Source organism: Aedes albopictus, chromosome 2 (assembly GCF_035046485.1).
Source record: "Aedes albopictus strain Foshan chromosome 2, AalbF5, whole genome shotgun sequence".
Lineage (NCBI taxonomy): Eukaryota > Metazoa > Arthropoda > Insecta > Diptera > Culicidae > Aedes > Aedes albopictus.
In genome coordinates, this window is record NC_085137.1 from 350009494 (window position 1) to 350036559 (window position 27066).

The 27066-nt window shown below is 37.9% G+C and overlaps 1 protein-coding gene across 5 annotated transcripts in view; it reads left to right on the forward strand.

Moving 5' to 3' along the window:
- The window catches only part of LOC109430789 (WD repeat-containing protein 47-like), a 349154-nt gene that overhangs the window by 49188 nt on the left and 272900 nt on the right, over window positions 1-27066 (forward strand). For all 5 annotated transcript variants that reach the window (XM_062852701.1, XM_062852700.1, XM_062852699.1 and 2 more), the window contains exon 2: window positions 22407-23169. In XM_062852701.1, the coding sequence (XP_062708685.1) occupies window positions 22452-23169 (718 nt within the window). In that variant the 5' untranslated portion in view covers window positions 22407-22451. The remainder of the gene's footprint in view (window positions 1-22406; window positions 23170-27066) is intronic.

A 27066-nucleotide genomic window follows, 5' to 3' on the forward strand; every position in this document is an offset into this window, starting at 1 on the left:
GCATATAGGCACAAATCTGACGGATGAAGCATATTCCAGCACTGTTGTTTTTCTTCGGATATTCTCATTAATGAAACATTCATATTAACAAAGCCTGGTGCACTGGTTTATGAATTAGAAGGAACGTTTGCTTGTGTTACAATTCTTTACCACTCTGGAGTTTTAAACAATATCTTTGGTCGTGCTCATAGATCACTAAGCTGAGAAGCAGATTCTATTTCATTTTCATTTGGGTATACTAAAAAATAGAAAACTTTTCCATCTTGGAGGTAATTGCAGTATCTACCCGACTAGAAAATTATATCAAGTTTATATCATATTGTGTTATGATGTTATAATATTATTCTATAACTTATTACGTTATAAACTAGATGCAGGATGATGTTAACTAAAATTGTAACTAAAAGTACACTGTTATGATCAGATCAAAATTATAACAAAATGTGATATGAATGTTAGCTTCAGGATTACTAGTTCCTATCAGAACGTAATACAATTTTATGAAACTACTGTCCAAATGTAACAGAATCAAAATTAAATTATACTACAATGAGTTATCAAACAGCATTTATGACATAATGTGATATAATTGAGTTATAGTATTTCAAAGTCACCAAGGATGTTGAACATGATTATATCACAATGAGTTATAAATATCATGGTTTTTTTTTAATTATGTTATATTTTTGTTAAAATTTTCTAGTCGGGTATCCAGCAACAAGTTCATTTGTCTATTACTCCCTTGTAACGGTATTCTTGAGTTCGTTCCAACTGCGATTGGATATTATGCAACTTCGGCTATGCAAATACTAACCACGATTATACAGCTAAGCCTTTTATTATACAAAGTATAATTCGCTTGGTTCAGCAGTTCATCTCGTTAAGGTTCTTCGAATAATTTTCTTTGAAGGCGCACAAGGCTAGCACAAAATAACAGAAAATTAGCAGAAAATCGCTGCTCCCTGGTACAGTACACACATATACGTTGCTCAATTTTCCACCTACATGATCACGTCGATCACGGGTTTGTCTTGGGCGTCACAATTCACCAATCTGAAGAATTGCCGGTTCGTGCCGGTGTGTTGAAACGAGGAGAAGACCGCGCCAAATTGGGTAGCCTGCTCCCTGCTCGGTTGGGGTTGGCTTTATTCAGTTAGACAACGTTGCGTCTTGCTTGTGCGCCGCCGTTTCCTAAAATCATTTTCAAAGCAGCGTTATTCTGATATTCATCTGCGGAATCCGGCAACACTGCCACCTCCGCACTTGAATGGCTTCGATGGTGGTGGGCTCGTCGCATTATTATTCATTCTGTGTGCTTGATCAACATGCTTACACGCCGATTATTGCCTTGCTGAGTCGAGAAGAAAAGCTCTGAAACAGAATGCGGTCGTTTGGATCTAGCTTCTCATTGGATGTTATTGCTTAAGCAAATTTAATCCAATTAATCTATGGGGAACTATTTTAGTACGCTTCGATGCATCGGAGTCGATCAGCCGGTTTTGGTTCCACAGAAGTCATCGAGACGATCGCATTCAGTAAAGCTGGAATGTGTGCCGTGCGGAAAACCTATTTGTCATACTCGACTATGTGTGGGAGTTGTTAGATTCGGATGGATGGAAAGTCGGTTTGATGCAGTTTTTTTCCTGCGCTTTTTGTTAGTTGTGAGAGCTCTGGTAATTCATTATATTTCCTGCAGTATGAAGAAAATGTAAACACCTGCTCAGCGCAAAAAAAACGTAAATGGCACATGGAACTAACATTGTTAAAGTTAATACTGAATTCTGTTGCAGCTACCCCAGCAGAAGAGAATAACTACAGCATATTAAAATATGTTATTTTGGCAAAATAACTGAGTAATAAAAAGAGTTATTTTTGTGTTATTAGCATAACATATTATGCTGCAAACTTGTCTGTCATAAGCGGCAAAATAACAAAAATCATAACAAAAAAATGTTTCTGGGAGACCAGTTTAATAACACGTTTTGTTAGTTTCAATAACAACTTAATAATAGTGAATTTCGAAAATATTTCAATTACAAGTTTTGTAATCAACAAGTTATTAATAATAGTCTGAAGGCAAAATAAGTTATGATATCAAATTCATAACAAAGTAGGGTATACCCAGTAAGATAAAGTAAGTAAGGTATAAAAGTCAGAGCCTCATTTACTATCATTTTTCGTCAGCTTCCCGCCAAATCATTTCTGGATTTTCTCAGTGGCAATTTCTTTCGATCTACCAAGCATTAAAATTGTATAAAAGTGAGAGCGCTCTCAGGAGTCGAAATATCATAAAACATCATTTTTATGTTTTTAGGGTGTTCAGTGTTATAGCGGCCTAAACCATGGACTTCTGCACTAATCCATGCTGGCCTTCTTAATCTCGCAGTAAATTTTGATCTTTGAGCGGTCCCACTTCGTTCAATATTAAATTTTCTGTAAAAGTGAGTAGGCCAGCATAAATTCGTGCAGAAGTCCATAAGCCCATATTGGTTCTGACACAGTTAGTATGTAATGTCAGAAAGAAGAGGAAGAGGAACTGATGAGAGAATACTCATATGTTCTTCATCACGGAGTGCTTTAAACAAAGTTTATCTCGAAGTTCTGAATTCAATACTTGTTATTATTGCGCTGTTGACGATCAAATATTTGTAGACTCTCGAAAATAAAATAATAACTATACTTGTTCAACAACAAAACATGTTATTGATATGTTATTTTATGAAAGTATAGCAATAGCTTATTTATAACAAAAAAAGATTGACCAGCAAAACATGCATCAATAAGTTAATAATAACAAAATAAGATATAAAAAACAGGTTTTGTGATTTCGTTGTTATTAATTTGATATTCTCCTCTCCTCGGGTAGGGTCATGTCAGTCAAATAAACCTATGACCTTTAAATAACTCATAACGATTAGAATGAATTTCATAAGGTCGCTTTATGACGCAGAATCTACTGGCTTTTATACGCATTTCAGGCCAAACATTTCAATAGGTCCTATCTGCATTTGAGAGGCTTTGTTCAACTATGTTTGCAGTACACATTAGCGTAAATAGGGGGTGGCCAGGGGGGGCCTGGCCCCCTCCAGAATTACGAGATTCAGGCGAAATGTATGTTTTGAGCAGTTCTGGAGTATAAAAATCCATATCGATATGGCCATGGCCCCCCCTAGATTTATGACCTAGTTACGCTTATGGCAGTACAAACCAAAAGACGATGGTTTTTACCATCGTTCAATGCAAGGAGACAATCATAATACAAATAAACAGCTGAGATATTAACGAAAGAGAGGGAAATCAAAGAGAACCTCTATTCTGCAGATAGTACCTTTAGACATGTTTGGCCTGATTTATCTTATGTAATAAGGTCATAAAAAGCATCCTCAGTTTTCATACGGTATACTTATGACATCCATACTTTACAGTTATGGCTAAATTTCATAAGGTATTTTGATGAATTTCGTTTGTTTACTTCGCTAAGTGTATCATTTGGGCAGGTGTACCTATTTTGGGCACTTGGTGCCATAACTAAGCCGTTTTTATACCAATATTATGTGGGAATTCATTTTGCTATCAAATATCACTGAAATGGAAGTTTGCAAAAACTGTAACTGCTGGTTTGACTACACAGGTAATTCAAGGCAGTAAATAGAACCGGTGTTGTTTCTTCTTCTTCTTCTTGGCGTAACGTCCTCACTGGGACAAAGCCTGCTTCTCAGCTTAGTGTTCAAAGAGCACTTCCACAGTTTTTAACTGAGAGCTTCCTCTGCCAATGACCATTTTGCATGTGTATATCGTGTGGCAGGCACGAAGATACTCTATGCCCAAGGATGTCAAGGAAATTTCCTTTACGAAAAGATCCTGGACCGACCGGGAATCGAACCCGTCACCCTCAGCATGGTCATGCTGAATACCCGTGCGTTTACCGCCTCGGCTATATGGGCCCGGTGTTGTTTAGTTACGATGATTGCAACTGCTTTGCCTTTTTAGTAAAAGGAACTCCCATGTTCTTCGCTATCAGGGCCCCAACAAGTAGTCTCATAAATGTAATCTGCGAGCGTGGCAGTCACCTAAAATAGAAGAATAGAGTGTAGCGTGTCTGGCGATACTGGAATAACATCTACAGGCGGTCATTCACGCTCAAACTCCTTCAAAAATTGTTATAGAGACTTCTGCAGGAAAGCCCTGAAGAATTCCTCCAGAGATTCTTTCAGGAATTTCTTCACAGAATCCTTCAGTTATTCCTTTATGGATTCTGTCAGCATCGGGAAATTACCTCCTGAATTTTCTCCAGGTGTTCCAGTTGTTCCTCCAGGGTTTGCATCAGGCCTTTTTCCAGCAAGACTTGAAGAAATAACTCCAGAGATACTTTCGGAGATTTCTCCATGCATTCCTTCAGAAATTTGTTAAAGGATTCCTTCAGAAGTTCCTTCAGAAGTGATCCCTTCAAGAGTTTCTTCAGAGATTCCTGCAGGAATTCCTCCAACGAATCCTTTCGAAATGTTTCCGCAGTTTCTTCCAGAAATCTTGGTATAGTTCTTTCGGGAATTTATTCTCAGATTTGTTCAGGAATTCCCTAGGGATGCATCCATGAATTCCTGCAAGAACGTCCCAGGAATACCTCCCGGAGTTTCTCATGCGGTTCTCTCAGGAATACCTTCATTCCTGCGAAAATTCTTTAAGTGATTCCTCTTTAGATTGTTACATAGTTTTTCTGAAGATTCCTTCCTTCAGGGAATCCTCTAGAGATTCGTCCCTGAATATTTCTAGGAATTTGTCATGCGATTTCTCCAATATATATCATTGGAGGAATTTCTCCAAGAATTCCTTCAATAGTATTGCAGGAATTCCTTCATTAGTATTGCACGAATTCCTTCAGGAATTTCTACAATAGTTTTAGCCACGGAAGTCAATAATTCAAGTAATTTTCCAAGGATCTCTCCAGAAAATTCACCCAGAGATTCCTTTTGTATCTCTTCCATAATTTGTTCCAGGATTAATCTAGGATTTGTCTCAGTCATTACTCCAGGGATTTGTCCATGAATTCGTTAAGAAATCCCTCCAGCTATTGCTCGGAGGATTCCTTCACCGAACTTTACAAGAATTCCTCCACGAGTTCTTCCATTTTTCAAGGATGCGTTGAGAGGTAGCTTCATGAATTCCATCAGGTGAAGTTAACTTTTCATTTTCCGCGCTTCTATATTGTGTACAACACGTTGAAAAAATTGCTTCTTATACACAGCACTAGCGTGGTGCTGGCGATGGTAGCTGATCGTGTGACTGCCGGAAGGTTTAGAATTTGTCTAGGGATTTCGTCAGTCTGCCTACAGGAATACCTGTAGGAAATCCTTTAGAATTTTCTCCAGGTTTTTTTTAGGGATTTCTCTAGGAAATCCCAGCATCCCAGCAGCATCTCAGGTAGGATGCTGCGAGAGATTCCTCCAGTGAAAGTTTCAATACTTTTACTTCTCCAAGGAATGCTGCAGTGATTTCACCATTGCTCTTGTCGAGAAAACCTCCGGGATTTCTTCAAGAACTCCTCCAGGGAATACTTCCAGAGTTTCCCTAGGGATTCCTCCAGGATTTCTCAAATAATGTTTTTATTTGGGATATCTGAAGTTCATTGCATTTTTTTTGCTGATTTGTGAAAACTTTGAGAAATTTAATAATTGCAGTAGTCCCTATTTTGAAAGGGATCTTTCAATCCAGTAGTAATTCATTCGTTATAGTTATAGCTGAAAAGTTTTCATAGATTGTTCGCCAATTGCCCAGAAGGAATATACATATAACAAACATATAATCTCACTAACCATTTCTTGAGTAGTGTTTTTACTTGGTGATAGAAAGTCCGGATGATTTTATGAAAGACGTCTGAGTTTAGCAATGTATCTGTGTTCAAGTTTACTAAATTTAAGTGTACGACGTTATAAAATGCAATACTTTCTCACGACGAATAAAGTTATACCGGTTTGGCATTTTCACCCATATAGAGAAAAATAAGTCCAATTCACAATACCACACAAAACTTACTGAATGTGTTAGTCCTTTAATCCAAATAGGCTCGAATATATCTTATTAGACATGTCTTGAGAACAGAAGTAGATATCAATACTGAAATTCAATGACATTGATGTAAAAAAAATAATATTTTTTCGAGAAAAATCCAAAAAGTGTCAATCGATTATATATTTTTTTTCAGCGTTCAAAAAGTACCTATGTTTCAATAAACTTGTGAAGCGTTAATATATTGTTGATAAACGTTGAAAATTTCATTCAAATTCACTGGTTTCCGAAATATGGCAGTTCAAAAATTAGTTGTCTAAAAATTGGTGTTTTACGAGAGCGGTTCTAGCTTCACGCAAGATTAACCAATCGAGCTCAAATTCGTACCAATTATGCACATATAGGGTATGTGTACCATTCCTTGGCCTAATATGCCAGCCGCCTTGAAAATTTTGACCATAACTCGTGAATTAATAGCACTAGAAATGATGTGTTGACTCTATCACGCACTCTAGGCAGTACATTTTTCTCCAATTGGAAGTAAACTAGTATAAATATTCAAGAATTTACTTAATTACGTTGAAAAGATTCGATGCGATGGTATGCAACGTTGGTCTACGGTACAAAACTTGGCCTATTAGTGGATACAACTTTGGTCTATTGCTTTCCAAACGCTTAAACCACTTTTTCTCTCATTTTTAATATTTCTGCTGAAGTATTATCACTGTTTGTTCGCCAATCTTACTTTAAAATTACATTTTCGGTGGCAAATTTTCAAAAAACTATAAATAAATCACTCAAACTAAAGTTCTTTCTTAATTTAGTAACGAAAACAACGCAACCCTATTATTGTGTTATATTTTCACAATCTCCGCACACAAAATCTTTCTTCCTGTTCGTTCTTTCTGGTTCATTCGCAAGCAATGTTGCTGACGTCTCTTTTTCGGTGTTGTTGACGTCATTTTACTGATGGGCCAAGATTTGTGTACATAGTGAAAAAAAAATGTCCTCAATATTCGGCCCACATTTAATTTGTAGAATAGTTATTTTTCGTTGAAAACAAATATACAAGTTCAAAATAGTGTCTTTGACCGTCGCATAAAATGTTCAGTTATCGAAAAGTCAATTCGAAATGTTTCAGAATCATGCCATTTATGGTCATATGTATAGACTACCCACTAAGCCGAAGAATCATGGCGTCTACAAAAGCAAAAAAAAGTAACATTTTCATTCAACTTTAATGCTCGAACGTGTTAAAATTGAAACGAAATGTTACAGTTGTTTGATGCATAGCTTTTCCGATCTCCAGTTATGCGTGTTTGTTTGAGTTTTTGGATAACGATAAGATAGGCCGAACGAGGGGACCATGCCAACGAAGCATCCTGATACCCTAATAGGGTGAGAAACAGTCAAAAATGTTTGATGCACTCTATGAAAAGTTACAGCACATTGAACTTTTTTATGAGAGAAAAAAAAGTTGCCTATCCCATGTTCTGTAAAAATTTCAAGATGTATTTTTTTCGTTCCTGAGTAATGATCTTTTTTGTGCAAATTAGTAATTAAGACAATCGAAAATCAACCAACATCTGGGCAATTTCCACATAGTTGGTCATTACTCAGGAACGAAGAAAACACACCTTGTGTCTACCATGCTTCGTTCTTGAGTTATGATTTTTTTAAAGAAGGTGGTATCTGTTAAAAATAATTGTTTTCCACTGGAGTTTCCCGGAAAATCAGGTGACTCTGATTTTTACAATTTAGTTTTTGTTCATATAGGGAAATTATCTATTCTCGGCCGTTTTGTTCTCTTCGTCTTTGGGGGTTTTTTGAAACCTATTGAACTCAGAGTTGGTCTCAAATCCTTCCCAACTAAGCTAAATTATATGGCCAAGTTTCAGGCAATTTGGCTGACAAAAACCCCCCATGACGAAGAGAACAAACCTGCCGATAATACCCATTGTCACCCTATATGTGAACCGTACCTGTGAAAACTATTTCATTAAATTCTGAGAACTTCCGTACCAACCGTAGAACTTCCGTACTAGTTGAGAAAACTGATCATCGTTATTTTATCTGATTTAACCCTTTATAAGGCTAAGAAATCTAGAAGAGTTGTCAACGCATATTATTATGGAAATGGTGATATAGGGTGACAGTGGGTATTATCGGCAGGTTTGTTCTCTTCGTCATGGGGTGTTTTTGTCAACCAAATTGCCATATCATTCAGCTTAGTTGGGAAAGATTTGAGGCCAACTCTGAGTTCAGTAGGGTTCAAAAAAAACCGCCTAGACGAAGAGAACAAAACAGCCGAGAATAGGCAATTTCCCCTACATGATTACACGTACAAAAGAATTTTTGTTTGAAAGAAACTCTCAAAAATCTAGGTGGCAATATAGTTGCCACTGCCCGTTTGAGGCACTTTGAGCTGTTGAGGTGGCAATTTAGTTTGCACTGCCCGTTTAGGCCACCAGCACTGGTGGCAATATTAGGATTAGAAGTCAACCCATAATATGATTATTTCTTAAAATGTTTACTGTCTTTTCGTTCAGAACAAAAGTTTTTGCTATGAAAATATATTCACTGTACTCCACATGAGGAATAGAATGCAGTGAATATATGTTCATAGTCCTTGTTTTGATTTGCAGCGAGAAAACTGCTTTTTTATTTTTCGAAAAATGATGACGGATGCTTGAGCCTTAAACAGTAACGTCAGAAGGAAGAAGGCCTTTTATTTCATTGGGTACATATAGTTATAATAATTTGTATTTGTAACAAATGATTCGTTTGAATGCAAAGTTAGCTTAAAACTGCAACTACTTAATAAATAAAGAACCTTTGGATCTTAGTCGCTTTCGGCGGCACTACTGAATATGCCATCAAAATGCGGAAGAACAGGATATAATAAACCAGACGACGATATCGATTGCTTATCGTACGAATAAACCCGTTAGCTTGGTTGGCTTCGGGGACGACGACGTGATTGCCACTATTCGGCGGTGTCGGAACGGAACAACTTTAGAACGAGAGATGATGCGGAGTCAGCATTTTTCAAACGCTTTGGTTGGTATTTACTTGCAAACGACAAATGAGAATCGTGACTACGACTGTACCATTATGGTTTAAGTTTGTTTACTATCAACCAACTTGATAGACTGGTGCAGTTCAACCGCACCACTTTTGGCAAGTTAACACCCAGGCTTATATCTGGTAGTAGTAGTCTTGTGTTTGCGTGATTGTAATGATAGAAAGATACAACCAAATTATCATACCCTTATCAATTGATGTAAGAATGAAAATGAAAGAAATGGCAGCATTACCTAAGAATTAGGAAGTTCTCAGTTGATAAACGTTAAAATTCTCACTATCTGTACTATGAGAAGCAAGCTCCTACCCGAGTTGTGATGTAACACAAGAAAGAAGAAGACACTCATAAATTTAATTTGAAGCATAAACATTACATGACGTGGGCACTAAAGGGTTAGCATGAGAAGTTATTTCTGCTATGTAGAAACAAACGTTACGGGGAACACCTTCCAATCCAACAGCGCCAGACGAGTGGACGACTATTACCGGTGGCGGTCGATGGCGTCGGCGACGCGCTGTTTGTTGTTGTTTAGGTACCTACAATTTGTTTTTACTTTCGACCAGACCGGCTCAATACGTGCCGGCTATGGGGCACTGCATGAAATTCTCTCCTTCTCTTTCACTCTTAAAGAAATTTTGTAAACAACAAGGCCACGAAACTTCAAAATCCCATACAAAATCAAAACAGTGCAGTGCCCTATTGGAGGTGGCATTTACTGTCCCGTCAACGTCGTTAATAGTCGCGTCGCAACCATGGGAAATTTGTTTTTTTTTTTTTTTTTTTCTGTTCATTCACTATCAAATCAAAGTTCTCGTTGTTTATTTTTCCGTATTGCGTTTTCACACCTTAGTTTTTTTTGTTCGGTTTTCGTTCATTGGTGCCTTCTACGAGCTCTAGTGAAGTGCTTCACTAGAAAGCCCACCGCCAACATAAACCTAGCAGCACCATACCACCCGCTGCGAAGTGTTTGCACCGACGACGCGACATCGCATCGCCAGGGTGATAGCGATCAACCGTTTATATCAACGTTTAATTATGACTTGTCGTTTACTTTTATGAGCCCTATTCTTCAAATTACTGGCAAAGGTTGTAATTAGCATGTCGTATCGAAGCGAAGTCTTAAAGAACGTCATATCATGCGTTTACAGGTGATTGTGGTTTTTATTTTTGAACACCACTGATGGTTCAGCATGTTTTCCTCACGCTAGGGAAATATTGGAGATTGCAAGTGGTGCGTAAATATCAACTTGATTGAATTTTACTGCAATTTGATGCTTCATTTGAGAATATATTTTGCGATATGTAGCATGGTTCCAAAAGTTGCTATTTCTTCTTCCACAGATCGAACTGTTTTCAACTGTGAAATTGTGTCATATGGAAGAGCTCCCTCTATATATTTGTAATTCAGTTGTTAAACGTACAGCTGTTTAGCAAGACCATGCTAAGGATGTCTGGAAACAATTTCTACTTCCAAAATCATATCAGATTGCTGCAAAATTCTTCTTCTTCGTTACCTTCGGCATAGGTCTGATATTTGTTGTGCTTTCGTTCTTGCAGAATCGTTCTATCCAGGATTTTTCCCTAGAATTTTCTTTAGGGATTCTTCCAAAAAATCCTCTAGAGGTTCCTCCAGGAATTTCTCTAGTGAGTTATCTTATTCCTTTAGAAATCCTTCTAGGAGTTTCTCAAAAGAATTCTCCAATAATTTCCCAAATGACTTTTTTTATTCTTAACCGCTTAACCTTATTTACAGCTCAATTGTCCATTGGACCACTACGAGAGCGATTACAACTGATAGCTGCACTTACAGTCTGTACAGCGCCTAATTTTATTCTTTCTACTATATCGAATCGGTATTTGTGCTGCTTTCACTTTACTACTCTGTCCATGGTAGAATGATGAGCACGAGGATGTTGATGTGTGGCTGCTGTTCCTTTTCCAGGCCGATTGAGAGTCCATTGTGATTGGCCATTTCGCCGATAATTATTCGGGCCCGTTACAGCTATAAGAACTCAGAAGAGGGGTAAGTGACAGACGCTCTCGGGGGGAAGAGCAACTGACGAAGTGCCGGGGCTCGGATCGAACCCAAGACCATCCACTTATGAAGCGAACGTGTGACCACTGCGCCATCAAATCCTTCAATTTAATTTATAATGATCCAAACTTCTGACTTCAGTCTTTGTTTCAACTATGTATTTCAAATACTTTGATAACAGGTTCATCGTTTGGTCTCGTTTTACTCTATTCAAAAAAGTTAACTCAGGAATTTTGAAGTCGGCATTACTTTTGTTTCTAAAACTATCCATTGACTTATTCAGGAATGCACCTATTCCTTTAGAGATTTATCCAGAAATACCATCCAGAACATCATCTGGAATTTCTTCAAGAATTTCGTCAGGGATTCCATTATTACTTCATGGATTTCAATAGGAAGTATACGAAGATTTTTTTCATGAAATTTTCTAGTAATTTCTACACATACTTTTTCCCAGAATTTCATCAAGGATCATGTAACTCTAGCGAGCAAACTAGGGATTTGTCTATGCATACCTGTATTAGGTTGTCCCAAAATTGCACATGGTCGAAAAGCTTGGGGGCTCACCCTGCAAATGATAGCTAAGGGTGTAAGAAGCAAACTTTTGTATGACGGCAACTTTCAAAAATGACGTTTAGAGGTCACCCCGGCGAGATTTTTGAAAAATGGCCTTTTTTCGTAATAAATTTCATACAAATATTTTTTACCGTACAAAAATTGGCAATACCCACTATTTTTATATTTTTTACAGCTTGATATGGGTCCAAACTTTTTGGGAAAAATAATTAACGACATGTTTTGCAGGTAACTTTTTGATACTGAATTTTTGAATTTACTAAAATTTGTCATTTTTTGATATACTTTGCATTTTACCCATCATAAAAAGTATCTGAACCTAATGCTAATTTAAAACAATTTCCATAAAAAGATAGGAAATTTTATGAGGAAAAACTTTGCCGAAGACAGCATGGCGTTTTTTCTATCCGTTTTACAGTTATTCACAATTTACTATTTGGTGAAATTTGGATTTTTAGGTATTTTTCTAAAAATCTCACATAAGAACTTCCCAAAAACACATACAAAATAATAAATCACATATGCTCAACAAGTTTTTGTCTTGATTGTGTTATGGCATTATGGTGACATCATTATTAGATTTTTATTTTTTGTTATTCAATCCCTTTATATGGACATTAACTAGCAAAGATTTCTTAAAAAGCTAGTTCTCGTGACAAGCTTCGTACAGCCTATTGATTTTTTAAAGATATTTTCTACAAAAAGTTGAGCCATATTTTCGCGTTTATCTTAATAATAAAGGCGAATACGTTGATCCATGCCAAATTCAAATCGCGATTATGAACATCTTACGCAAGAATACCAATTTTTAGATATTAAGTTCCAATTCAAGACATTCTGAAAAGCAGCCCATGTCTTTTTTAACATCTACTGATGTGAACTATCTTATCAACACCGAAAATAAGATACACCGAGGCAAATTGAAACGGGCGGGATAAGATGAACCAGTGAGTTAACGGAATGTTATCCAAGGTTAGAACAATTTGATTACCATAACCAGTGTATGCAGAATATGGCACCGCAAGCAAAAAATAGGCAACAAAGAAGGCACGGCAACAACGCTTTGTTTTTTCGTTAGCAGATAACGACAAAATCGCTCCCGAGTTTGTTTACAACAAAAACGGTAGGAATATTTGTCTCATCCTATTCACATCGTGATTTTCGCATTGTTTAACAACTGAAACTTGACTCTGAGGATGGCAAGAGTCTTAATTTGTCCAAATGCTCATGAATTCGATGATGTGGGTCGAAAATTTCAGCAGAAAAGCCGAAATATCGGCACCCGCACGGCAAGCGATGTTTGTTTTATTGCTCTCATCGCTTGACACGCGTTTGTTGCGGAGCGCCTTTGCAGAGCGTTAATGATTAATCATAAATTTAATCATGATTAATGATTAATGATTAAGATTAATCAAAAATCAGTAATCATAATCACCAAAATTTCTCATTTAATCATTAATCATTAATCTTAATCACACTGATTTCGCAATTTAATCATTAATCAGTAATCATAATCATAAGAAAAAAAATTAATCAATCATTAATCATTCATCACCAAAAATTTTTCACCATATAAAATATATGATCCAATTTGAATTGGTTCAAATGCTGTTCTTCTTGATTATTTTTTCAATAATCTCCCAGACAGAGTTACCTTTTACTTTTGGAACTTCAAAAATATTTTAAACAATAATTATATTTTAATCATTTCCTGTTTTTTGTGATTGATTAATCATGATTAATCATGATTTTTAATCAATGAGCCATTTTTAATCATTAATCATAATCAATAATCATAGATAAAATCAATTTTAATCATTATTCATAATCATTAATCATCCCAAAAATCAAATTAATCATTAATCATAATCAATAATCACCGAAATTTGAATTTTAATCACCAATGATTAATCATGATTAAAATATTTGTTAATCATGAACGCTCTGCGCCTTTGTTACCAACATGCACCGCTTAGGACAAAGCGTTTGTTTTTCGGCGTGATCCGTTTTTCATACCCTGACCATAACACATACACGGCATACAAAAAGATAAGGTAGGCTATTATTGGTAAACAACAGTTTTGGACGTAAACAAGTGACGTCATTTTTATCGTCCTATCTGTTGATCAAAATAACAGGGACTACTAGAACGTTTTATTCATGTCTTTGAACGATTTGAACAACATCATTGAAAAACAAAATCGACATGTTTTGCGGAATGTATCACCTTCTAAATGATATAGAAAATGTGCCCTGCGTTTGAATGTGTATTGTGCTCATATAAACCATTGTCAGTACATAACCGTTATAAATGCCATGGCCTACTAAGGCATCTCAAAATGGTACCTAATGATAAAGATTCTCGCTAGTATGCGCCTTTCTAGATCAAAGAAAATGGATTTGTCAACGGAAAGAAAAATTCAATGAATGATGCTACCATAATTCCTAAACACAATCAAGACAAAAACTTGTTGAGCATGCGTAATTTTTTACTTTGTATGTGTTTTTGGGCAGTTCTTTTGTGAGATTTTTAGAAAAATACCTAAAAATCCAGATTTCACCAAATAGTAAATCGTGAATAACTCTAAAACGGATAGAAAAAACGCCATGCTGTCTTCGGCAAAGTTTTTCCTCATAAAATTTCCTATATTTCTATGGAAATTGTTTTAAATTAGCATTAGGTTGAGATACTTTTTATGATGGGTAAAATGCAAAGTATATCAAAAAATGACAAATTTTGGTAAATTCAAAAATTTAGTATCAAAAAGTTACCTGCAAAACATGTCGTTAATTATTTTTCCCATGAAGTTTGGATCCATATCAAACTGTAAAAAATATAAAAATAGTGGGTATTGCCAATTTTTGTACGGTAAAAAATATTTGTATGAAATTTATTACGAAAAATGGCCATTTTTCCAAAATCTCGCCGGGCGACCTCTAAACGTCATTTTTGAAAGTTGCCGTCATACAAAAGTTTGTTTCTTACACCCTTAGCTATCATTTGCAGGGTGAGCCCCCAAGCTTTTCGACCATGTGCAAATTTTGGGACAACCTAACCTGTATGGATTTTGCAAGAGTTCATGTAGGGATTCATCCAAATATGTATACAAGAGTTTACCTTGAAATTTCTCAAGGTGTTTACCCGGAAACTTATTGAGAATTTCTTCAAGAATCCATGTAGAGATTTCTTCATGGATTTTTCCAGTAATTTATTAATAACCAAGAATTTATTTTGCTTTGCTAGGGATTATACCAGGCATTTCTGCAGGTATTGCACAGGAATTTATTTATGGATGTTTCCAGGAATTCATCCATTAGTTATACTAGCGTTAACTTCATAGATTCCTCTGGAAATAACTTTAGAGAAGATGCCTTAGCGAATTCCTCCTCAGTGATTTTCCGTTCGCGTCAAAAATCAAATTTCTCATCACCCACTTCAATTTTCCTACTCAAACCACTCCCCTTCTCTCCTATCTCTCTGTTTGACTCCCTTCCATATATTTTGAAACAACCGTTGGGATAAAATTGATAAAAAAAAAAAACGAAATATCTCGATTTTGTCGGCCTGAAATGCAAAGATTGGCTGATAAAATTGGGTTATCGCTGTATTGGAACAAACTTTTGTTTGGCTTTCTGACAATTCATCATAAAAATCCTACGTGAGGAATTGCAGCATTTTTAGAAATAGTTATTATACTTTATTTCCTTTAGTTGTTCCATCAAGGACTATTCTGAAATATAGCTCATCCAAGTCCAAGCTTGAGTCATTTAATATCTGGATGCATCGTTTGATTTACTGCAGCGCTCCTAGTGGTCGGATTTGAAAAAATGTTGACAGCAATTTGTTTTGGAATGCTGCCTTCTTCAGTGCTGAAAATTTCGTCACGAATCGCTATATTTCGAATAAGTTACATGGGATGGAATCCGCGAACCGAAAATTAGTTTTGGACACTCACTTCGGAAATCCGATGTGATCAGGTTCAAAAATTGCGAAATCGTTTAAATTGGCCAAATTCTCAAACGTTTCCGTCAGGGTCATACTATCGATCGGCAGGTTCATAACAAGCGTTATAGTGAAATAAAGGATCGGAAGTTGCATTTGAAGATGTTGAGAACATTTAGGGCAAACTCTGGGTGGGCGGATAATGATGCCGTCAAAAAAATAATGCCATCCAAGGTACCGTCAGGAGAATTTAGCTGCGAGAAGGATTCTGATCTTTCCGGGCCAGTAAGCTACCCAACAAAATACTAAAGCACAACCTAGTGACCGAAACGAATGGGTGACAAAACGTCGAATGCCAAAACGTCGAATGCCAAAACGTCGAAAGGACAAAACGTCGAAGGGACAAAACGTCGAAAGGACAAAACGTCGAAAAGTGGGTAACTGTTCGCAGTTCAGTGTGGATTTTTTTTTTTATTTTGTGTGGATCGATTTAATCCTGTTGATAGCCTGAGAGGGGTGGCGATACGGTACACTGCAAATTTTGTTTGCTGGTATTCAGCAAACTTTGCTGATTTTTTTTGTGCTGATTGCATTCAGCAATACTAATTTACTGAGTATCAGCAATTATTTTTCAACTTGCTGAGCCATCCAGCAGTTTTGACAGTTGATCAGCAACGTTGTGCTGAAATTCAGCAAAAATATTGCTGAAAATCAGCAATTTGTTTTGCTGATTTTTTTTATGCTGGAAGCATTTCGAAAAATTTGGTGTGTAGATCCACCAAGATGGCAGGATGACGAACTAATTTACGGGGACACACTCATTATGTCTCATTCATTATCTCGAGTCACTGCCCAAGCGCTGAAGGTCAGTGCTTCAGACCCGAGTTGAAACCACCACCTGTGGAAAGATTATTGTGTGGATACTTGGCATTGTTGTGCTAGTACCTTAATCTGAAATGTCGGATGAATTGCGGAGAAAGACAGCCGTAATCAACCTGACGCCCTTGAAGGAATAATGCGCCCGATGATCGCCATCGACACCCTAAAGGTGCCAGAGATCCGGCCGACGATAGCTAGAGGCCGCCATCGAAGGAATTTATGACGTAATGCTGAAAAATTGTGGAAGGTGCCACTGACATTGTGCCACTCGCAGTGCTGCATTTGAACGAGATCAAATTGCGTTGAAGTTCAAAAACGGCACGCTGCTATCTAACATATTTGAACATTCTTTATTACACCAACGAACCTAACCTCAAAATGACTGACAATTCACAGTTCGTTTTGACAGATGTAACATGAGCATGAAAAGGACGGCAACAAGATCGATAAAGTAGAATATATGATCCGTCTTTTTCGTGCATGTGTGTGGTCTGTCAAAATGGCCTCAGAAGTGTCAAACATTTTCATGGCTAGCTTTGTTGGTGTAATGAAGAATTGTTCAGTTCAAAATTTGGAACGCACGTAAGCTCGAAAGTGAACGCAACTTGAAAAAGAACTGCACCCGCAGAATGCTCACATGCCAACATGGTACCCTGGTACCTGGTAAACTGAAATGGTCATGTTTCTACCATTTTTTCACCAATTCTAGCAATCTTGGGCTGATTCGATTCAGAAACTCACCCTCAATCGAGAGGTGGAACCGGTTTGGTCACCGTGGATTACCGGAAAATCCGGATTTCGCTGCAGAATCTTAATGCCCGATGGCAAAATGTCCCATTTCATTGTGGCGCATATTTTCGCGAAAGAACGCATGTATGCAGATGCGTCACAAAGTCCTAGGGCAGCACCTTAGTCAGGACGCACATAAGATTTGATGATACATCCAAGCTCGCAGTTTATTTTTGGCTCCTTGTTAGTTCAATTTCAACACTGGGTGCCAGTAGAAGGGGCTCCAAAGAAGTAAGAGAAGAAAAGGCCGGGAAAGTCTGGGAATAAATAATGTTACATATACTTACCGTGACGTGATGTGAGTTTTTATATACGACAGTGCGAATATTCCCTACCTGCGAAGAACTGGTCACGAAAAATGCCCACCCTGAGGTGTTGTTTCAGGGAGCCTCAGGAAGGGTTCCCCTCTGAACTAGTTGGCAGATACAAGTTAAAGAATGAGTATCCTTTAAAAGAATAAATAACTCACTATTTGCTGATATTACTCGTTTTCGACGTTTTGTCCTTTCGACGTTTTGGCATTCGACGTTTTGTCTTTCGACGTTTTGTCCCTAAGCCGACCGAAACACGTGCCCGGAAATTGTATGACGAGATTCTGACGAAGTACGAAGGATGCATTTTCAGGGACGATGAAACTTACGTGAAAGTGGATTAATGCCAGCTTTTCGGAAAAAAATATCCTTAAAGGTCGGAGTAATGTCTCTAGTCAGTTCGAGTTTATTTTGCCGATAAATTTGTATGAAAAGGCAAGGTATTCGCAGCTGTGGGCAAAAAACTAAGGTTTTCGTGACAAACAAAACCGAGGAATTTAAAATTTACAAGCAGGAGTGCCTGAAAAACTGTTTTCTTTCGTTGATTGTAGCTCACAATGGACCTGTAAAGTTTTGGCCTAATTTGACAAGTTGCCACTACAGTGGTAACGGGGTGGATTTCATGAAAAAGGACATCAATTTCTGAAATTGCCCTCAGTTCCTTCCAATTGGGAAATTTTGGGCAATTGTCAAGCAGAAGTCGAAGAAGAGTGGAGAGGTGGTTCGGGATGCAACGTAGATGAAGATATAGTGGAAAAAAATGACCAGTCGAGTATTTCAACAGGCTTTCCAAGACATCATTAGTGGTTTTCTAAGAAAGGTTTAAGATTTTATTAAAATCAAGTCGGAATAATCTCAACGCCATTTTTCTTTTAAAGTGCAATAAATATCCTAAATATTGAGTGCAAAATAGTTTTTTATTTCAATTACATATTTCCGAGATTGCTCCGGTTTCTTGCGTCCAGATATTAAATGACTCAAGCTTTAATCGAAGACTTTTTAAAGCTTGGAATTTTCAAGCATGGATGTACACTACCCGTCACACGTACGGACTCCCTTGAAAAAGTATTACTACACTCAGTTAGATATTGCATTACCTTGAAAAGTTTAGTTTTAGGATCACCTGAAAACAACTAAATCCATTTTGCTTTATTTCTAAAACCCTATAATTTGCAAAGACATACTCTTCAGAAAAGTTGTTCAGAAGGTCAATGGCATACGGAAAGCAAGCAGTTTGGTTTGCGATGCGCCGCTAGCTACCCAAGTAACAATTTTAGTTTTCTTATAGCCTACAAGCTGTTGTTATAGTCTAACCGTTAAAACTCATTTCAAAGCTTAGTGGTCTTAACAGCTCTAATAAACCGATGATAAAACCCTATTAAACCCGAAAGGGCCCACCCTACAGGAGGTTGTTAAAACCATTCCTTAAAACGTTGAACATGCTACTTGGTTTTATGCCATATTCTTGTAGTATATTACACAGCATAGATAAGATCTGTTTGTAGGTTGCAAGAAGACAAATAAGCCGTTCAAAAGTTCAAAAAGCATCTTAAATGAACGGTTAAAACCAAAGGCTTAAAGTTAATCTGAAACAAGTATCATCACATAAACTGGCAGTAAATTGCAAATTATTATTAATGAAAAAACTACAATTATGTTGGTCATCCATGTCAATAATATTAAGTTTTTAATTTTCACGGAGGAAACCTCTGTTGCTATGACAAATAAATTCATGCCAAAAAAGTTTGACGGTGTAATGCGTTAAAATACATCTGAATAAGGCAAAGCGCCACGTCATTTTGAGGATTTGGACATTCTAAAATTAACAATTTCAATCTAATTTGCAAAACTATGCATTCAAATCACAATCCAAACATCAACATGGCGAACATAATTTCCAAGCAGGAATTGATCATCGTGATGAAAAATATGGATTCCGTCATGTTAAACCCTTCTGGTTTTGTTTGAGATCGTTAAAGATCAGTTAGTGTAAAAGCAACATGTTCCAGAGTTGCTGTACTTTATGAATACGATGCCAAGACTAGTATATACCTACTCATTCTTAACGCATACATTTGTGCGCTACTCAAACACAAATAGGTTTTATATAATGTGCGTTCAGACTGTATGCTCTTAAGAACTCGCTGCTGCTGCGAAATGTAAACAAATCGAAAGTTTTGCATTGTCGTAAAATTTTCAGTGGTGTTTCATTTTTTAAGCTGTTTTATTTGCGCCAGTGGTAAGTATTCAGTGAAAACCAATAAGGATTTTCGTACACCGGTTGCGTCTGGCTTTGCTGGAATAAAAGTATACTGCCATGATGCCGGAGCCAGAGCAAACGATGCCATCTCTACCACCCATCGATTGCTTCTGAAATCCCGGTAACAAAAGCGCATTGGAAGTTTAGTTTGGCTGCCTAGCTGTAAAAATAAAGCCCGCCAGAGATTTTCCCATAAGATTTACTTCAAATAGAATAAAACATAAGTATTCTTGGTTGTTTCCTTTTCTGTTTATGTGGTATATATATGAAATCTATTGATCAAAATATGATCGCATCGCAACACTCCTTAGCTAGCTTTAATGCTTCCAGTGGTTATTCCGAAAAGGTTTAAGATGGCTTTATTGCGACTTTAGGCAATCTATCAGGTTTTAAAGCTGATAAGACGTGATATGCCTGCGGCTTTGAAATAGGTTTTAGGACCAAGTTTTTATACGCTCCTTACAGCCCGGTTACATTGAATATTTTGCTTAGCGAAAAGGCAAGCTCACAAGTTTTATTCAATGGATTTCTAGATATCTACAAAGTGTTTTAAAGTTGCTTGTATCGTTAAAGCTGCTTGGCAATTTAGACTGCATCATCAAACCTTGAAGGGCTTAGCAAATCCATGACAAAACCTCATTAAATAATGTCTAAGAGCAGAAAGGATACAAATTGTTACTTGGGTAACGTCAGTGAGCATGTCAAAATGAGAATTTTAAACCAGTTCCACCTCTCGATCTCGATGAGTTAGAAAATTCGACTGATTTCTTAATGTTCCTCTATTTACATCTCCTCAAAATCCTCCAAAATTTCTTTTCTCTGGGATTCTCTGGGTATTTGCTCCTTCCTCCACAAATTCTTTCAAAATTCTTATTTTTTAAATCATTAATATGCCGGGTTGGCCTTATTGTACCCCTTGTTATAATATATAGGTTACATATTGAATGTATGTAAGCACTTGAAGCTTGAGCACAGAAAGGATGGATTGCATGGTGCTAAAACCATCTAACCTATGTTCCATTTTACTCTAAGAACCATCTACTGCGTGGAATAGTGGAAATTGTTTTCCCCACCTCGCTTACTTGGTAATAAAGACAAATGCCTGAGCTAGCCCAAATAACTTTCGTGACACGCTTTGTGTCTGTAGTACAGACTCTGTACAGTGCTAGCTCGATTTTTCAATCTTTTTTTAATCGATACCGTATACCGATATGTACTTACATGAAGGTCTTATATATTGATCGACTGTCCTAGAGTATGTTTTAAAAATTGCATTTGCATCGCACCGGGTTACAAAAATCAAACAGCTACTGTTACTCAAAGTCCCTTCCATTCCGGCAATGAAAAAACTTATATTCAGCCATTACAAGAATGAAATCTACGGCGGCTCCACTCCACACTCGGTAGTCTGCTGGACGGTTGGAAAAGAATTTATCGATCCGAAGGCTGGTGTGAACGCTCCTGTTCCCCACAAGATGGAAAATGCGATTAGTGCGCTGTAACTCCGTTTGTAATTCAGTTAAGAAACAACATCAAACAGATTAAGCGGTTATTTATGCTTTCTTATTCTATTGTACGCGAGAAGGGGTTTCTCGGCTTGTTTGTTTCGGACGTTGCTGTCGGCCGTCAGTCCCGTCAGTCTGGTTGATTTGCGACCCCAAACAATTCAACAGTTGGCCTACCAACTGACAACATTGTTGCTCTCGCGGATCGTTTCCTTTGCTTTTCATCTCTGGCGTAATTACCGCGCACAGTCGGTCGGTCGGTCGGTCGGTATTGCTCTCCCTATCACGTGCCTCATCTGCCAGCCAGCACGTGGGCTATGAATTGTGATGATGACCAGCACCACTCCAGGAGATGACGGACGGGCACGGTGACTTTTGCTTTCCATTTTCCGCTGATTGCATTAGATACCGTTGTAATGGCCGAATGGTGTGCGCTCGAATTCATTCAACTCACGGTGCTGACCGAAAAAGAAGGTACTTGAGGTATGCATGCATATATCCAAATATTTGTATGGTTTGCTTGTATCAATCGTTCGGATGAGAGCAGCAAAATCGAAAGTGAAGTTCAGTAGACTGCCCGTGAAATTAGTGAGGTAAAAAGGAAAGTTATCAGCAGAGATGAACTGGGTTCGCGCTAATTGTTCCGGAAATATGGGATAAGAAATGCACGTTACACACATGAAACAGCGTTTATAATAAGTGTAAACATTGATTGGACAACTGTTTTGAATGCTGATCAAAAGTTTGGGGTCACAACGCCAAATATATCAAAATTTCCAGCTCATATCTCCTACAAATTGCGTCTGATTTCAAAAGTCTATGATTCATTCAAAATATAATAAGTTACTATACATTAAGCTTCAAATATGATTTAACCGAAATTATAGTTTGTTTTACTATTTAATTCAATGAATTCATTGCGCTTAGCAAATATGATATCATGCACAAATTGCACACCCATCCTCTTGTTATACAAGCGTTTGTTAACAGCTGTGTCTTGTTATCTCTCCCATTTCTTAGGTCGGCGGAACTCGGGCAAACTGGCCGCGTTATTAATGTGAGAAAATGTCACCGGCAAGATTGTCGCTTCGGGAGGAGGACATTGTTCGGTTGGCTTTGGAGTTTCTGAACAACCGCGAGCTGCACATTTCTCAACTGTCGCTGGAGCGCGAGACCGGTGTCATCAATGGCCAGTACTCGGACGATGTGCTCTTTCTGCGGCAGCTCATTCTGGACGGGCAGTGGGATGATGTGGTGGAGTTTATTCAGCCATTGGAAGCGCTGCAGAACTTTGACATGAAGCAGTTCAAGTACACCATCCTTCGGCACAAGTACATCGAACTGTTGTGTATAAAGTCGGAAGCTGGTGGACTGGGCGGGCCACCTCTGATCAACAACGTGGAAGGAGCTGTCGAGGAGGTGGTCCAGGTGCTCGGTGAGCTGGAAAAACTCTGCCCCACCAAAGAAGAATACTCAGCACTGTGTCTGCTGCTGACACTGCCAAAGCTCGGCGACCACATGCAGTATCGGGACTGGAACCCGAGCAAGGCGCGAGTGCAATGTTTTCGGGAGATATTCCCGCTGGTGGAGAAGTTCTTGCCCGGCGATAAGAAGGCCGGGACGACTCAATCGGTGTTTGCGAAAAATGACCGGCTGGTGCAGCTGTTAATTAAGGGTATATTGTACGAATCGTGTGTTAATTACTGTCAGGTTAAGGCAACTGGTGCAGCGGATGCCGCTGCCCACAAAATCAACTTCTCAAGGGTGCTGGATGGATCGATAGGTGAGTCTTTTTTTAGTTATTATTTTCCATTGCCATTCCGTGTGTCTACTGAACTGTTTATTATACCATCATTTGTTATATTTTTAGTATTGCTAAGGTTTACTGTAGCGAATAGCTTGTAGACGTGTGTCCTCAGTGGTGGTAGGAACCTAGGTTGAAACTAGAATACAGTTCGGTGCAGTATTTTTTGTTGTAGCAACGAAAGAGTAAAATGTGCGCCATTGAATTTTGTACAGTCCGTAGTTTTGCTTGTCAGCGCTGTAACTTTTGAATTTTGCAAAGAAAATGGATGAATTTTTGAACACAAACCTCTCAATCTACATTTGTTGCATAGGCAATATTTCAAAAAAAATCATGCACTATCAACAATTTTATAGTCGAAACGTGTATTGGGACTGATCGTGATTTTAGCCCCTCAGACAGAAATAAGTCAGCACCCTTTATTGTTTCGATTGTACTATTGAAAGTATTATATCAATAATCACCAAATTTTGCAGGCATAATATATACATAATCAACTAGCTTCTGTGAAAATTTCATGAAAATTTTCAAAGAAATTTAAAAATTATGAAGAGGCAAAAATCGCACATGAAAAACACGAAAAATTTTCACTAACACTCACCCCAAACAACACCAGTAGCTTTCAATTCAATTGATCAAAGTTGATTAAATTTTGCAAGAAAGTGTCTCTATAAGTATCATAACTGCTAACAAAAATTCATAATTATCATCACAGAACTTTGAACTGCAGCGTAAAAGAACCATCTAGTATGCGAAAGAAAATTGATCTTAATTGTACAAAATGCTTAAAACCACGTCTGTTTGTTTTTCATCCACAGTTAACAATAATGCATCGATTTTTATGAAATTTGGCACAAATAATAAATATACACCAAAGAGTTCTCAGTCAATCATTTGGCCAATTTTACCGATTCATTACAGAGCTACTGACGTACTTCTGTGTTCCGATTATTGCGGATACAGGCTTTACTCCAACTTTGGTTTCTGCAGCGGCTTCGTTAGTCCTTCAGCTATCTGCTCATCCATATACTACTCACGTAGGTCAGGTTGACAACTCAACGATCGATGGTTTCTCTGATGCAGTGGTGTCGAATGTCGATGTGTTTTGTGCGAGGATTGTAGCCGCCATTCTTCGCTATCGCGAGGCAGCTTTGGTTGTCGCAGTTTATCTGCACAGTTCGAAAAAAAAACCTGTAAAATTATGACGGATCGAATGTAACAAAAGGACCCCGTCATATATGATGGGAATTTTTGTGCGATCCTAAAATTACTTTGCAAATATCTATTAGAAAATATAAAGAAAGTTAAACTCCGAGCGAGAATTGAACTCAAATCCTTGGGATGTGAGTAGCACGCCCGAGCTCTCTCGGCTCTCTCAGCTTGTTGAATAGACGTCAGTCAAAGTTAAACTGCTTCTACCACAATGCACGCATTCCCGACATGCTCCGGCTGCTGCAGGGAGTACTGAGAGAAGCAACGGGGAAACCTTGTGGGCTTCGTGGCCGAGCGGTTAGCGGCGTCAGTCGTTTAGGTGTCTCGTAAGCCTCGGAATGTGGGTTCGATTCCCGCTCCAGTCGGGGAAAACTTTCGTCAAACGGAAAACTCTCCACTGGGCCACTGGGTGTTATATGTGTTGTCCGTTGTCATATGTTTGTAATGTTCAGTCTGTAGAGGCCGCAAGGTCGAAGACGGTGTAATTGTCTTTTTTTTTTTAAGAAACCGCCACAGCTGCGAGCAGCCGGTCGTTTAGCTGATGACGGAGAGTGGCTGGCATGATTTATAGCAGATGCATGTAAATTTGAAGCGAATATGCTTTAAAATCTGTAAACAAGCGGGCTGCTCGGCTGACATTAAATGTTGGTTATTTACATTAAAGGGTGATACGGTCAAAATTTGGTCACACAATTTGTTTCATAACTTGAGACTGCGTACACCAAAACAGCTGATTTTTGGACCAGTAATGGTACATTATATGTAGCTTATACCATGAAATTTTCCTCAAAATCGGTTTAGTATTTGCGGAGATATTGTGAATCCTGAAAACTGCAATTTTAAAATTTTGTACAAAGAGGATTAAAAAATAAGAACACATTTTTACTCTTTTATTTGTAGAGCCAGAAATACTGAACCAATTTCAATGAAAATTTTTCTGTTTGTAAAGTAAACATACCAAAATGTTGTGTAAAAATTTCATTCAATTTGATCCAGCCGTTACAAAGTTATATTTGCTTAAGTGGCACCCGGTCAGTTTTTTTCATATACAAACTGCTACAACTTTGAAAGTATTCATACAAAATGACTCAAAATTTTACTAAGAACATATTTTCATAATACTATTATACTGTAAAATTTTGATAAAAATCGGAGCAGTATTGGTAGTTCTATAATCAAAATTGTGCTTTGCTGACCTTAAATTTCCGAAAATTTACTATGGAGCGCCTTTGTACAAAATTTTAAAAAGGTAGGTCGATGGTTTTATCTATATATCAACCAATACTCAATTGATTTTGATGAAAATTTTATGGTATAAGCTACATATAATGTAGCATTACTGGTCCAAAAATAAGCTGTTTTGGTGTACGAAATCTAAAGTTATGAAAAAAATTGTGTGACCAAATTTTGACCGTATCACCCTTTATTCTGCTGTAAATTTCAGTTGATCTTCAATTAACGTGCTGTTTAACTTTCATATTTTTTGCTGTGTGGTTTGCCTGCGTCACTCCAAACAAACTTGAGATACTGCAACTGTTGGTTGTTTTTTGCAGGATATCGCTCCTCCTAAAGCTAGGAAGACGTATCCGCTTGTAGATTTCCACTGATCTGGATCCGATCCACAGTCAGCATCGCGGTACCCAACGTCCTCCAGATTGGCGTCTCGCTTGTAGTGCAACTTCTGCTTCGATGATCCCCAAAAGATAAAGGTTTTGGTTGAACCTGCTGAGGACGTTGACTGCAAACAGAACGCCTGGCCGGGTACACTGGGTCAGGTACATGAGACATCCGACTGCTTTCTAATATGGAAAGTCCTTCATCGCGACTTCTTTGTTGCTCTTTGCCGACATTTCGGTTAAGAGCTTCTCGCTGGCGTTCATCGGAATCTTGCCGGGCTTGCACTCGCTCATGTTGAACCGCTTCAATACAGTGTCGAAGTACGCCTCCTGGCCCCGTCGTTTGTCGTCTCGATCCGAATTCCAACACAATGCTTCAGGTTCGTGGTTGCTGAGATGCTTCTTCAGCTTGTTCTTCATAACTTCATCGTTGCTCATGATGATGAGATCCACATAGATAGCCACAATGATGATCTTTCCTCCTGGATTCATCACGTAAACGCAGGGATCGTATTCCGTGGAAGTCCGTCCGAATTTCTTCAGCAGACCAGTATCAAGCTTCTTATTCCACACTCGACTTGATTGCTTGAGTCAGTACAGAGTTTTCAGTTTTCAGTTAGCAGATTTTCCCGACCGGAACGGGAATCGAACCCACCGTCTCCGGATTGGCGATCCATAGCTTTGATTACTAGCCCCCGTCTGTCGTTTCTCTTTACTGGTATTTTCTTTGAGTGGCTTGCACCGAATCGGGCAGACGAATGAATAATCAACCTCACAGGGAGGGCTGATCAGAAAAACGAAATGCAAAAATGAAACACACTTTCATTCGGAATCGAACCAAAAACCTTCGGATTGGCAACACGAACACGACAAACATACACAGAATAAAATAATGAGATTTACACGTCATGTAAACTCCATTTCAGTTATGTAAACTTAGTGTTATGATGGTTTACATGATATATCATGTAAATTTGTGTTATATGTCATGTAAACACTCAGAGTCATGCTGAATTACATGACATATAATGGAAGTTTACATGATATT